Raw genomic sequence first — 14,974 nt, 5'->3', positions numbered from 1 at the left:
TACACATTCATGCAGTATGTCATGGTTCTAACAAAGCAGCAGTAAAAAACTCTTGACGCATGAAAATTAACTGGTGAGGGGCCTCATTGCTTTTTTTTTAAAAAAATGTAGTTTTATTTCTGAATAACTTTTTTCCTAAAAATGAGAGGATCAGATGCATGACTAATTAATGGATGCAGATCTTCTGTGAGGTGTCTCAAGATAAGAGGATTTTTAGTTAGATGCCAGAAATGTTATAGTTGCACTAATTGTGTGTAAACATAAATAATATCCTCTGAGACATAATTTTGCATGCAAAATTATCCCATAATCTCTATAGCTATGTTTATATTGATGCATTAATGCCCTGTATCTAAATGACCTTCCCCCCTTTTCCCACCATAACTTTTGGTATTGAAATTATGACAGCTCAGTGACAGAAGAAAGATTACAGTGCTGTGTATTATACATTTGTTTATATTATCGGCACTTCTCAGTATAGGTGGAAGGAACCATTACCTTTATTTAACAGTGGTTTTTCTTTTTTGTTGTTGTGTTTTACAGTTCTTTTCCCTGGTTCAGCCTGAACTATATACCAGGCCCTGCTGAAAATACCACCCAACAGTTTTCTTCTGCAGCTTATCCAGTTTCTCTTAAGTGCCCTGTACATATTGTATGTTTTATGATGAGATGCAGTCTTTTTAAATATGTATTGCAGAAACGCTTCTGGTATTTGCAAATATATAGTACAGTTGTCTTGTTGAACTCTCATATTGGGGGCTTGGGCACATTAACAGATTAATCCATACGTATAGGGCTTTTGCTGTTGGTTAAAATAACAACGCTCAACATTGTTTGTCTCACGTTGGACCTTTTTGTAAGGTTGTTCTCTATTCAGGCTAGGAAGTAAAACTATACACTTAGCAGGCTACAAGGCTGCAGACCAGAAGTTTCTTCTGAAATGGCAATCTGCAGCAGCATTCTTGGTACAGTAAGCATGACACACAGTGGAGCATGTATTTTACTGCACAGGTAAGGAATGTGCCACATTTTAGGTGTTTACATGAACACATACACATGAACACATATGCAGAACCTCTATTTGGAGCTCTGTGGAGACCTTCATATCCATGTGACATGCCAGCAAAAGCCCTACACTTTTCCTTACCTGCTCTTTAAGTTTTACAAAATTGTATGGTAGGTGTAAAAGAAATCATAGTGAACTGTACCATATTATTAACCCCTAAATCAAACTTTTTTTGTCTTGTGTATCTTGATTTTTCTGTGTGCTTTATAGTGAAGCAGCCGACACGAGTCGTTGTTCATAAAACAGCTTTTGAAAGTTGAGAGCACACCCCTGGAGAACCGACTGTGCTTGCTTACGTTTGGTTCATGACTTAAAAATCGAGTACAGGTGATGAAATCTTGGCAGTGTTAACAAAACAGTAGTGTGTATTGTGCTATTTTTTTATTCTAGAACTTAACCTTTCGTAGAGAAAAAGGAACAGTCAAATTTTCACACATTGAAGTTTCATTCTGAACATACAAATTAATTATAAATTATTAAGAGATCAAACATTGTATTGTAGCCAACATAAGTACTTCAGCAAACTCAGGTGGTGTTTCAGGGAGACATTTTCTGGGTGTATTTGTGTGTGTGGTTTTTTAAAAATATCATTGATGAGTGTCTTCTAATGCAAAGCGGTCTCTCTGCAGGAGTTATTCCTGATGAGACTAAGGCTTTGTCTCTCCTGGCACCAGCTAATGCTGTGGCAGGTCTTCTGCCGGGGGGTGGACTCCTGCCTACGCCCAACCCACTTTCTCAGGTAAGTTTACACATTAGGTGATATGTAAAAGAATGCACAGTATGTACTACTTCAGTGTGTTCCTGCATTGAGCACGGGGTTGGGCTCGATGGCCTTGTAGGCCCCTTCCAACCCTACTATTCTATGATTCTATCAGTTGGTATGGCTCAAGGACTTAGATAAGGTGCTCAGACAGGTTTGTGCAACCACTTCCATATCCAATCCTTGCCCCTCTTGGCTTATAAAAACTGGCAGGGAATAAACAGCTGGGCCAGGGAGGTGATCAATGCCCCCTTGCAAGAGGGAGTGGCCCCAGGCTGCCTTAAAGAGGCTGTGGTGAAACCATTCCTAAAGAAACCCTCCCTGGACCTAGAAAATCTTAATAATTTTAGGCTAGTGGCAAATGTTCCTTTCCTGGGCAAGGTTCTTGAGCAGGTGGTTGCCAACCAGCTCAGAAACACTTGGATGAGCCTGATTATCTAGATTCATTTCAGTCGGGTTCAGGCTGAGCTTTGGCACTGAAACAGGCCTTGGTTGCCCTGTATGATGACCTATGTCAGGAGAGAGATGGGGAGTGTGACGTTGATTCTCCTTTATTTCTCAATGGCTTTTGCTACTATTGTCCATGGTATCCTTCTGGGATGATTGTCTGAGTTGGGAGTGGGAGGTACTGCATTTCGGTGGTTTTTGCTCCTACTTGGATGGTCAGCTCCAGAAGGTGGTGCTTGAGGAATATTGCTCAACCTCGTGGATTCTCCAGTATGGGGATCTGCAGGGCTCAGTTTTGTCAGCCAGATGTTTTATTCAACATCTACAAGAAACTGTTGAGTGCGATCATCCGGAGTTTTGGAGTGCATTGCCATCAGTATACTGATGACACACAGCTCTGTTTCTCCTTTTCGTCTTCTTCAGGTGAGGCTGTGGATGTGCTAAATCGGTGCCTGGGTATGGCAATGGACTGGATGAGGGCTAATAAACTGAAACTCAACCGAGACAAGACATATGCTGTTGGTGGGTGGTTCTCCTGACTGGATGGAGGATACTCAACCTGTTCTGGATGGGGTTGCACTCCCCCTGAAGGAGCAGGTTCATAGCATGGGGGTCTTCCTGGAGCCATCTTTGTCACTTGAGGCTCAAGTAGCCTCAGTGGCACGGGCTGACTTCTACCAACTTCAGTTGGTGGCCCAACTATACCCCTATCTGGACAGTGATAACCTGGCTTCAGTTCTCTATGCTCTGATAACCTCCAAGTTAGATCACTTCAATGTACTCTATGTGGGTTCAGAAGCTGCAACTTGTGCAAAATGCAGCAGCCAGACTGATACCATAGACAAGATGGTCCAAACATAACTGTGATTCTTGCCCGCTTGCACTGGCTGCCTGTATGTTTTCAAGCCCGATTCAAGGTGCTGGTTCTGACCTATTAAGCCTTACACGGCTCGGGGCATCAATACTTGATGGAATGCCTCTCCCAGCATGAACCAACCCATGTACTGCTGTGCATCCAAGGGAGGCTCGGAGGGCAGCAACAAGGGGGAGGGTATTCTCAGTGGTGGCCTCGCAATTGTGGAATGATCTCCGCAGTGACGCCCACCTGGCACCAACATTGTTATCTTTTCAGCGCCAGGTTAAAACTTCCTTTTTCTCTCAGGCATTTGGTAGCATGTAATGAGCTTTTTCCTGGATTATCTTTGGCTGATAATCCAAATTGTTTTTAAACAATTGTTTAAATTGTTTTTATATACATGTTGTTGTGTGTGCTATGTATTTCATGTCTTTACATAAATGGTTTTTATACTTTAAATGTATTTTAATAGTTTTTAATTTCTGTGAACTGCTCAGAGAGCTTCAGCTATGGGGCGGTATAGGTATATACTAAATAAATGAATCTCTGTGTAGGAAGGTGCACTTCCTGTAGCAAAATAATTACAAAGTTTACGACAGGACTGTGGCTAGTATATTGTCCCTAGCAACCAGGCTAGCTCCCATTCTCCCCTTTAGCTTTAAAGTTCATACTGGGTTGACACCCAATTCACCATAATGATTTGAAAGATGTTTCACTTGTTTCTGAATCTGTACGTTAACCTCTGAAGTGGGAACAGATGTGGCTGCTTCCTTGACCAGAAAAAAGTGTGTTTCACAATTTTTGTAGCTGAAGAATTAGCTGCTGTAATCTTCCAAATGTCCCTCCTTCAGACATTACAGTCGTTGCTTCTGAGCAGTTAGTTACAAGGATTAGCTGGCTGCAGTAATGACTGCATTAGATTTTAGGTGGGGAAAGAGAGTTTCCCAGGCATTTTTGAGAACGCTGCCCTTTTTTTCACTTCCTCGCTTTCCTGTGTTGGCATTCCGCTTCCCTAATAGGAATGAGCCGTATAATGGAGCCAGAAAGGATTGGCATGCTTTCACACAACATGATGCCAAGGCAGGGGGTCCTTCTGTCTTGTACAGCCTCTGTGATGCTTTTCCTGTATTGGGGCTGTATTGTGAGGCAGGGGTTAAGGTTTTCTTCTTTGTAGGATGAAGCCCTCTAACTTTAGAAGCTTCAGCGTTCCAAAAGCTGCTTGGGGTGATGTTCCATTCCCAGAAAAGCTCCAAGGTCCTGCACAGTTTAGTTGGATGTAAGTCCCACTGAGTTTGGTGGGCCTAACTCCCTACTAAGTTTACATAGGTTGCAGCCTCAGAGTACTTTGGTTTTCATCCCACAAATGAGAGAGCCTTGTATCCAGTTTTCAAAATACAACCCTGTTTAACATAGGGATAGCATCATGGAGGCTGTGAGAGATCAGAAGAGTCCTGTTAGCACCACGATGAAGCAAAGTGCTACGGTGTGATGCTCCCTCCCCAGAGTGTGGAAGACTGAGGGGACATATAGCCCAAAGGAACGTGGTCCTGGTATAAATGGGAAGTGTGGGCAGATGAGTTGCCCCTAAAATTGTCTACAGTCAGGGGACTGAAGTTTAGCAATATTGTTGCATTTGATTCTGTCCATAGTTGCATGCTGCTTTTAATTGTACAAGTTGTTCCAGTAGCAGTGCAAGCAATGGAGTGTAGGCCTGACTCTGTGCCAGGGTGGGCAACCTGAGGCCCTCATCCTGATTTCAAAAGTCCTCTGCATTCGATCAGTTCAGACCGCTGGCAAGGGCCATCTATCTCTTTCCTGGCAACCAGCAATGTGGGGAGAGAGAGACAAAAGAGTGGCCACTTTTAGCTCTGCTCCTTCCTACTGCTGCCTTGAGCCCAGCTTGCCTTCCACAGCATGCACCCCCTGACAGATTACCCTCAACAGGTAAAAGATTGCCTACCCCTGTTCACAGACAGGCATGTCTGTTCCTGCCTAGAACATCACAAAACCCAGCAGCTTAATCCTAGCAGCCTCTTTCACTTGTGCAACTCGTTAGCCATCCGTGGGCTAGGACTGTCACCTGATTAAGGGAGCGTTAATTATCTAAGTTGCAATTAACTAATAAATGAATTGATTAAATCTGCACATGAATAAACCAGTTGTTCTGAATAAATGTAAGATTTTCTGGATCAGGCTACTCCAAAATAAGTCCCCAGTGATTCTTGCAAAATTCCGCCCAAAGTGCACATTGTGACACCCTGCCTTGGTGGCAGGGCCTCCTATTCATCTCTTTTACTTGCCAAGCCAACTGTTCTCAACAGGTGAGGCAAACACCTTGGTGGCAGGGCCTCCTATTCATCTCTTTTACTTGCCAAGCCAACTGTTCTCAACAGGTGAGGCAAACACCAGTGCGTAAGAGCTCTGAGCCTGCATGCCTGCATCTAACTGTTTCTTCGGTCCTGTTCCTCAAGGAGTGGAGAGGAGGGAAATGTCAGACACCAGTTAAGAAGAGGGAAGATAAATACATCTTCTATAATGGCAGCCAATTCAAAACTTCAGTAATTTTGAAAATCTTTGATCAATTACTTGCTTTAATTAATTAAAGTTTGCATTCTAATAAGGTCACACATTGTGGATATTACAGAGGGTTCTTAGCTGTAGTTCACACACCTTGCAAGCATAAGTCCAGGATCCGTCCCCAACAACTCCAGTTTGTTTGTTTTTTTAAAGGATGAAGTAACAGATGATGGGAGAGATCCTTGCCTGGGAACTTGGAGACCTATCACTAGTAGCTCGCACAGTGCCTAATGGCCTGACTCAGTATAGGGCAGCGTCATTGGGAAAGGCCCATAGATCAGTAGAAGAGCACATAGTTTGCATGCAGAAATGGCCAGCTTCGATCACTGACAACTCCAGTTGAAAAGGCTTTCAGGAGATGGGAAAGTCCTCTGCTTCAGATCCTAGAGAGCTTCCAATCAGATAGTGCTATGATTAGATGAACAATAATCTGACTTGGTAAAACACAGCTTCCTATGTTGTTTCATATTAATGTCACTGCAAGTAATCCTTCAGCAATACTTCAAAAGTTATACAGAACTGTTAGAAACTACTCCTTTTCCTTATGGAGATGGTGAAGGCTTTTTAAAAATGGAATGTGTTGTACACCGTCTGGCAGAAACAGGTATGTACTGGGTACTTATTTGCCTTATGAAAGATTATTGCTGCATATATTGTTACACACTATCTTTCTTGTGGTTTTTTTTTTTTACAGATTGGTGCTGTTCCTTTGGCTGCTTTAGGAGCTCCAACTCTTGACCCAACCCTGGCTGCTCTTGGGCTTCCTGGGGCAAATATAAATTCACAGGTATATTGCTCATATATGCACACATATATGTGTGTGTATGCGTGCACACCTTTCAGTCTCTGGCAAATTGTCAATTGTGAAAATGAATGTGATACTTTTTCCAGCACCTACTAACATATACTACTTTGATCCAGATTTGAGCAAAACTGCTACTTACTTGCCAAGAAAAAACAAAAACAGCAAAGAGTTCAGTATGATTTTACAGTCAAGTGAACTTTCTAGAACAAAAGTTATTTTGGTTTTTTAAGGGCGCAATCTTAGCATGCTTAGACAGGAAAACGTCCTACAGTTCCCAGCATGCCCAGCCAGCTTGAATGACTGGAGGGATGCTGGGAGTTTTAGGATGTTTTTTCTGTCCAATCATGCATAGGATTGCACCCTAAGTGATTCAGAAAAACTGGCATAATCAAATGCATTTTTGGAACTATTTCTAGCAGATCTCTAACTGCATGATGACATCTTTGAGCACAATTTTTAGATACTTGCTGTCATTGGGGTTCTGTCTTGTTCTCTGTGCTTTTTAACATCTGCATGAAACTAAGTGAGGTCATCTGGGCTTTTGAGTTAGGTTGTCATCAGTATACTGATGACATCCAGCTCTTATTTCTCTTTTTTTTATCTACTTCAAGTGAAGCAGTTGATGTGCTGAACCAGTATTAGATAGAGATCAGTAATGAGCTTGATGATGGCCAATAAACAAGGTCAATCCAGACAAAACATTTAGTGAAAGATTTCTAATTCATTTGGTGAAAACCACTGGATAGCAGTGACTGGGCTTCTCTTTGCATGTCTTCTATTTGACTTTAATAGTTTTTGATTTGATTTTAATTTTCTTTAGTAATCGTTTCATGAATTGTATGTGTTAAAAATGGAACCTAATCCCATGATCTCTCGCCTTGTCGAAGTCTAGCAACAGTTAACTCTTGTTACTTCGTCAACATATTTTACATTGTGAATTCTTACTCATTTAAAAGTTTTCTCTGTACTCAAATGGAATTCTGCAGGCATCCTCTGTATCTGGGGGTGGGGGAAACTGTTTTGGCCCCAGGGGCCAAATTGTCTCCTGGGACACTTCCTCAGGGTTGGATGACTTCAGGCGATAGACCCCGCCCCTTTTGTTAGCTGACTCTTTCTCAGTGGACGGAGAGGCATGGAGAGACCATGCCCTCTGTGCACAGAGAAAGGAGCAGCCCTTCCGTTCTTAGCACTAGCGAAAGGCTGCCTTTCTATATTGCTGTGAAGGGAAACTCCAGTCTTCAGTCAGTCAGCCTTTCTCTAGTCCTAAGCATTGGGTGGGGCCTAGGAGAGGGGGTGTGGCCTGCAGCAGAAGCTGGTGGTTTGGTTGCAGAATGCCTGTGGGCCAGGTTTAGAGGTTCCTGATCTCTGCTCTGTATTAAAATGTGTGGGCAGTTGATTCCCTGTTGTGGCTAATTTAAATTGGATTGATTTGCAAGAAAATTCATTTGAAGGTCACTGGAAGTCAGTGTCGGCATAATCAATGTGACTTAGATCTGAGTAAACAGGTTTAGGATCATGGTGCACTGGCTGTTTGGATAAACCCATGGTTTATCCACCATCATAGTTCACACTTGGGGTAGCATAACTTCTAAACACCTGTTCAGCTCAGGTAACATAGCTAGATCACAGCTTTGGCCCAAATTCAACCTTATAATTTAGCTTGTAAAGCATTAACTTTAGGTGCAACTGAAAACCAAATGTGCATTTATAGTTAACCATAAAATCAAACGTTCCTGATGAAAATGAAATCTGCAAACTAGATCAAACTACTGTTAGCCCCACAAAGCAGGCCTAACTGTTAGCAAGTTAGCACAAGTTTAGTTTCCCTCAGCTGCTCAACTTCTCTCAGCTATGCCTTCAGTGTTAGATCCTTGGCATACCTTTTTAACCATAAAAAGGAATAAACAGTAAAATAAAAAACGGCCTTAAGCAAACTAGAACTTCTCAATCAAGGCAATTGGGAATTAACTGCTAACACAGACCACTAGTAATCAGAAAGGAAATGGTATTCTTTGCCTGGAAAGATGCCACGCAATCGGACAATTTAAGATGACCCACTTTCATGAGGCTGACAGATACATTTTGCATATTGGTTTCTTTAATCTGCAAATGCTCCCTCATTTTAGTTAGATTTAGAGACTTTTGGGCTGCAATTTCCTTCTCTCTCCCACATTTCCTGTTTATAACTTTAAAAGCACTTTCTGGCTCTTTTTACAGTCTCTTGCGGCAGATCAACTACTGAAGCTTATGAGCACAGTGGATCCAAAGTAAGTATGACTCTTAATGGTTGCGCTGGAATGCAGCTGCTCCTGAGAGTGCTCTCTCCCACCCCTGGCCAAAAAATGATATGGGGAAGCCATTTGTAGGGAATCTTGGGAAATGTTGCCTTCCTGAGAAATTAAGTGGTTGGCTTTTTGTTTTTGTACTTTAACAGTGAAGACGGTATGAAAATTCTGTGTTGTAATGAAATGAGGCAGCCTATGCCAACGTGGTGCCCTCCAGGTATTTGGCTACTACTCCCAGCACTCCTGACCATTGGCCATTCTGGTTGGGGCTGGTGGGAATCGAAATTGAAAACACCTGGAGAGCACCAGGTTGGGGAAGGCTGGAATGAGGCAGTCCTGTAAATAAGCCCACAAAATGTATTAGCCTGCCAAAAAACTAAAAATCCCTGGCCAGATGGAGAGTTCCATCGCTCCTGCAGCCGCTCACTGTATTTCTAGGCTGGGCTTAGAGGAGGGTCGTAGCGTTACCTCCCTCCCCCTTCAGTCCATTCGCTCATCTGCATGCAATGGCTACCAATGCAAGATTTCAATAAAAGTGATTTGATTGGCACCTGTGATGATGGATCTTCTGGGCTTGATCAGTGCTCGTGGACAAAGAATTAAAGAGGATGTGTAGCATGTTTATAAGCAGTCTCCTTGAAGGGGAATGACAGGCTGTTTCTGCTAGGACATGGATGGGGAATCTCCAGACGGTGGTCCAAATGCAGACCTCTTCCCCATTCTGCCTAGATCTCCAGTGACCTACCCAAACCAAGCCCCCTTCACCCAGGACACCCTCCCCCAACCATTGGAGCTGCAGCCAAGCTGGCGCAAGCAGTTTGCTTTGCTCCTCTGCCAGTTCATTTGATGATACCTCCTACCACTGTGTTCGTCTCTGCCCGCCTACTTCCCTCCTCATTCAGCTGAATGAAGCGTGATAAAGCACCCTGAGCTGGCTCCACCTCTCTGCTTTCCCTATAGCAAAAGCAGTGGAGCTGGATGACCTGAACACACACTGCCTGACTCTTTTTAAAAAGAGGGCCAGCAGTGATTGGCAGCCACTGATCAGCAGTCTCTTTCCCTCCCACCCACCAACGGGGCAGGCTGTGCTCTTGTGTGTGTGCGTACGCATGGTGTGTTCCCCATAGAAAGTACCACAGAGAAGGGAATATTTCACATTGCTTGGTGACTCTTAAGGGTGGGTACAGTAGATTGTCCGTATGGGGTGAGGGAAGAGAAATCCTGCTGAGGGGATGGGAAGATGAGGTGACGTTGCTCTGGTTCCACTGAACTGTCAGTGCTGCTGCCGGGGGACTGGGAAAAGGTGCTGAGATGAGGCTTTGGAGAGCAGTCGGGAGCAAAACTAAGAGAGGGGGAGAACCTCAGATTCTCAGCATAGGTTAGCAAAGCAGGTCTGCTCTTTCTCATTCTGAATCAAAACCCAGTCAACTGCTGCTGTTACTGAGTTTGCATCCTTCCCCCTGTTTTCCTCATTCCTAGTGACACAAATGCAGATTGTTAGTCCCGTTTGGCAATGTCATCCTCTTGCTGTTAAGCCTCGAACTGACACTTGGCAGTGTCCCCTCCACTCTCAATACTTCTCTGAGTCTCCAGCAAGTCCAGAAATTTATTATTACTATTTATGCATTATGTTTATATCCCGTCTTTTTTTCCTCCTTAAGGAACCCAAGGCAGCGTACATAATCCTCCTCTCCCCTTTATCCTCACAAGAACCCTGTGAGGTAGGTAGGGTTGAGAGTCAGTGACTGGCCCAAAGTCACCCAGTGAGCTTCCATGGCCAAGTGGGGACTAGAACCCAGATCTCCCGACTCCCAGTCCAACACTCTAGCCACTACCCTACACTGGCTCCATAACACAGAAATGGGAGTTATTGGTTTTTTTTATATATATATATATATATATATATATATATTGGTTTTTTTTAATTGGTTTTTTTTATATAAAAAAAACCAATAACTCCCATATATATATATATATATATATATATATATATATATACACACACACACACACACACACACACACACACACTTTAGCCAGGGAAAAATTCTAAAATAAAACACCCGATGCCATTTCATGGATTAATAGAATAATAGGGTTGGAAAGGGCCTATAAGACCATCGAGTCCAACCCCCTGCTCAATGCAACTTACTCCTGCATACTCCTGAAGCATCGAATTATTATTAAAAGGTGGTGAACGAGTGACGATCCTTCCATAGCGCCATTTGGGCATCAGTGGACGGGCAGTCACTGGTGGGAGAGGCTGGAGGCAGCACTGGCGAGATTGTGAAGAGTGGCATGGGGCTTATTTGCTGCTTTTGCCAAGCAGCTCTGTAGGCACTTGGCACAAGCTACGATGCCAGGTTTGGACATCACGACAAGCCACCCTGAAAACAAGCTCTTCTCAACAACCCTACTACAAGCCATGGGCTCTCAGGGTGGTTTGTTGGCAAACACAACTCATGCTGAATCACCTGCACCGGGGTTGAATGTCACTGTAAGCCACGCTGACACGAACATGGCTCACAACCCACAGTGGCTTATCATAATGTGCACAGCCAGCCAGCCAGCGAGAATGAATGATGTGCACACATGTGTGGATGGATGAATGGAATCCCCTCTCTGGGAGCATTGGACTAGCTTCCCTCTCTTATTCAAATAGGCTTTTAATGTGTTATTTTTCTGCAGTTTAAACCAGGAATGAGGAATATTTTCAGGTTCTGCCCCTGCCTACTGCTATAATGTAGCCCTGGCAGGTTTCAACTGGTCTTGGCAAGAAAAAGGATCTTCGCGCCCGCCCTAGCAGCAGGGGCAGCTTTTAGTTAAGTTGGGCAGGTTAAGTGAGGAATGGTCTCCAGAAGCAGGGAAGCAAAGGGCCAAGGAGCCCTCACAACTCTGTAAGATAGGCACGTTCACCCAGTGAATTTCATGGCTGAGTGGGGAATTCTGAAAGTAACCGCTATACCATGCTGCAAATTGGCAACACACGCACATCTGTATGCATGCAGAAGTGCTTTCATGGGTACATAAGGCTTCTTTTGGATTGCATTCATGTAGCTGAAGAAGGGGCGAGCTAGGGACATATCTCATACAGGTACTCGAATTGCCACCTTTTTTCTAACCCAACTCTTGTGCCTTTAACCAGATGTAAATTAAACTCATGAAGCTTTCCCTAGCACAGAATTAAAGACACACACGCACAAGTCATACAGTTGCCAGGTCTGCATTTGAGAGGGTTCCTGTGGTTTTAAGAGAGTAGTTTCTCCTGTCACTGTACAAAGCATGAGGGGAAAGAGATGCAGTTGTTCAGATTCTTGCTTTTCTGCCTATCTTACAAGTACAACAGATTGTGATGTCTGTACTTTGGAGCCCCTAATGCTGGGGCCCCCAGCATGGTGCCCGTAGTCATCTCACATGGTGCCTTCCAGGCAACCTGGCTCTCATGATTTTAGATAAATGCTTTTTAAAAATTGTTTAAACTGGGAGGCTGGTGCTGCCTGTGGGCATCATCTTTATTTCCAATAATTTCTCTAGCCCCCAGAGGCATTCTTAGAAAATAAAAATGGGGTGCAGCTGGAGCACAGCTCTTCATTTTAAAGCATAGGCTGAAGGTCATGGGGAGCATCCTGGAAGGCTGGGGACAGAATGTTGGGGACATAGAGTGGATGGCAGGCAGGGAGGGAGGTATTTTGCCTGTGCGATGTGTGTGTGTTTGGCCTGTGTTTGTGAGAGAGAGACTGTTTTTCTGAGTATCACCATTTTGCTTTCTGTGAAATGGATATTTTGTTGTGCTTTGTGGGGGCAAATACGTGATTTGGCATTTAGGGCTCAGACACTACAACTGTCTTGTACCTAGTTTCTTGGCCAAGCTACCTGTCTCAGTCTCATCAGTTTGCCTTCTGTGAAATGGGTGTTTACGCAGAAAACTGGTTTCAGAAAAGTGGTTTTGTGCTTTGGACTCAGGCCAAACCTCTGCCTTGTAGTCAGGTTATGGGGCAATTACTTTTCTTTTAGCTTCACCAGTTTACCTTTGGGAAATGGGTGTATTGTGACCAGCCATGCTCCCATTGCAGCCATTTTGTGAGAGCACCCACAGGACTCTCAAAATTCCAAATGTGCCTACTACCCCAAAAAGGTTAGGGACTCCTGCCCTAAGGCAGCAAGAGGCAGGAGATGATTTTCACAAGCTGACTTAACCAGCCAAATCTATTACAAATGGAGGAAGTCCAGGCCGCCCCTAGCCTGTTTCAGCTAGGCCCTTTATGGGAAGACTAGCAAAGAGAGACTTTCCTAGTGGGCAGTCTTTGCTCTTGCTTTCTCCATCTTAGTCAACACTGGTGTTGCTTCACAAATGTAGAAGTGAAGAAGTTTCTTCACCTAGCTCAGGCCACCTCCTACCTTACTTCTCTTCCATTTCCTGGAATAAAATTCACAGTGGTTTCCTTACAGTACAACCCTACACATGTCTACTGGGAAGTAAATCCCATGGCGTTCAGTGGGGCTTACTCCCAGGTAACTGTGGATAGGAGTTCAGCCTTGGGCTTCTAATAGTTTGTAATGACTTCGGCAGAGCTTTGACAGTCAGCTGCTTAATATTAAACAGAAATACAGTATCATTCTGAGAGCTAATTTAAGGAAGAAATTGTGGGTGTGAGTATACTATACTCACTAGTATAAAAACAGGATGATTTCTTTGATCAAGCTTCTTGTAAGAGTCTTTTTAAAAAAAAGTTAATTGCACCAGTATCATATGTAGAAATAAGTTGCAGGATTCCTGTTTGTTTCAAGTAAATTAAATACTGTGTAGTTCAGGGAGATCTCTATCTCATCAGAATTATTATTCTTTATCACTTACAAAGTGGCTAAAAATGTGTAAGCCCTATATAGATATTAAAAGATAAGACCTGCCGGAAAGGTCACAGTCTAATAGACATCATACAGAAGGAAAAATAAATGAGGAGGGAAGAGGAAAACATATAAATTTCAGCACCAGTTATTGAAGTTAAATTGATGCTTTAAAAAAGTTACGTATAATACTGAAATTATTATCTACAGAAAGGGTTATATTAGTCCTCCTTTGAATAGGCCGAAAACCACTATTAACTCTTTTGCTTCTTCCAGGCTGAACCATGTAGCTGCAGGCCTCGTTTCGCCAAGTCTGAAAACAGATACCTCCAGTAAAGAAATAGAAGAAGCCATGAAACGAGTACGAGAAGCACAATCTCTGATCTCTGCTGCTATAGAACCAGGTAAACTATTCTAAAATGTCTCCTAAGTAGTCTTGTATTACAAAAAGTATTTGTTGTTAGAGTGGTGATGATACCAAATTATTCAGAGAGGTAAAAATAAAAAAGGATTATGAAGAGGTCCAATAGGGTCTCTGCAACCTGGGTGAAAAAGCAATAAAATGGCAAATGCAGTTCAGTGCAAGTATGTTTAAAGTGATGCATGCTGTGACAAAAAATCCTAACTTCACATGAACGCTGATGGGGGGAGGGGGGCTGAGCTGGTTCAGACTGATCAGGAAAGAGATTTGGAAGGCTGTGAAAAAGGCCAATTCCATGATAAGAATAATTAGGAAAGTGATAAAAAAATAAAGCAGCTGAATAATGCCTTTATAGTAAGGTGGATAAAAATCCGTTATTTAAAAATATTAATAAAATGGTTGTGTTATAAAAATTTCTCACTTTTAAAAATTAAAACACATTTCGTTGAACATGTGTTCTGCCAAACGTGCTTGAAAGACCTTTTTAGAAGATCTTTTCACTGAACACACAAAGACCTATGATATAGTTGATGTCTCTTGGGGGCCATGTGTGTGCTCACAGACATCCCGTCCCCACTTTAGCCTTACTTATCTTGCATAGGGCTAATCTCTAAACTGCAACAGTGCCTTCAACCAGATTGAGTTAAAGGAGGCTTTTCTGTGTAAATGATGAATCAATTTGATCATTTCTCAAATGTGAATTTTTATACTCCGCCTACAAAAGACAGGCATTTCATAAAAATAAGTTTGTCTGGTTTGCCCTCTTACTATCAGACCTTGCTTCAATGTACCACTCACGGGCATTTCATTCTTGTTTGCTACTCTGTACTCTAAGGATGGGGCTGCGCCAAGGCCAAGTCAGTGCAACAGAAAGCAACATTGGAAAGAAGAAGAGAAGACAAAGTTGGGCAA

General features: G+C 43.0%; 1 protein-coding gene across 2 annotated transcripts in view; it reads left to right on the top strand.

The window, feature by feature from the left end:
- Positions 1-14,974, top strand: part of SRSF11 (serine and arginine rich splicing factor 11) — a 33,965-nt gene that overhangs the window by 7,016 nt on the left and 11,975 nt on the right. For both annotated transcript variants that reach the window (XM_084852237.1, XM_084852236.1), the window contains exons 3-6: positions 1,696-1,805; positions 6,401-6,493; positions 8,729-8,778; positions 13,918-14,045. In XM_084852237.1, the coding sequence (XP_084708363.1) occupies positions 1,696-1,805; positions 6,401-6,493; positions 8,729-8,778; positions 13,918-14,045 (381 nt within the window). The remainder of the gene's footprint in view (positions 1-1,695; positions 1,806-6,400; positions 6,494-8,728; positions 8,779-13,917; positions 14,046-14,974) is intronic.

This window comes from Heloderma suspectum, chromosome 4 (assembly GCF_057233095.1).
Source record: "Heloderma suspectum isolate Gila_16-S chromosome 4, 16-S_ref, whole genome shotgun sequence".
Lineage (NCBI taxonomy): Eukaryota > Metazoa > Chordata > Lepidosauria > Squamata > Helodermatidae > Heloderma > Heloderma suspectum.
Note: the sequence above shows the minus strand (reverse complement) of the source record. Positions and strands in the feature narration are given on the sequence as shown.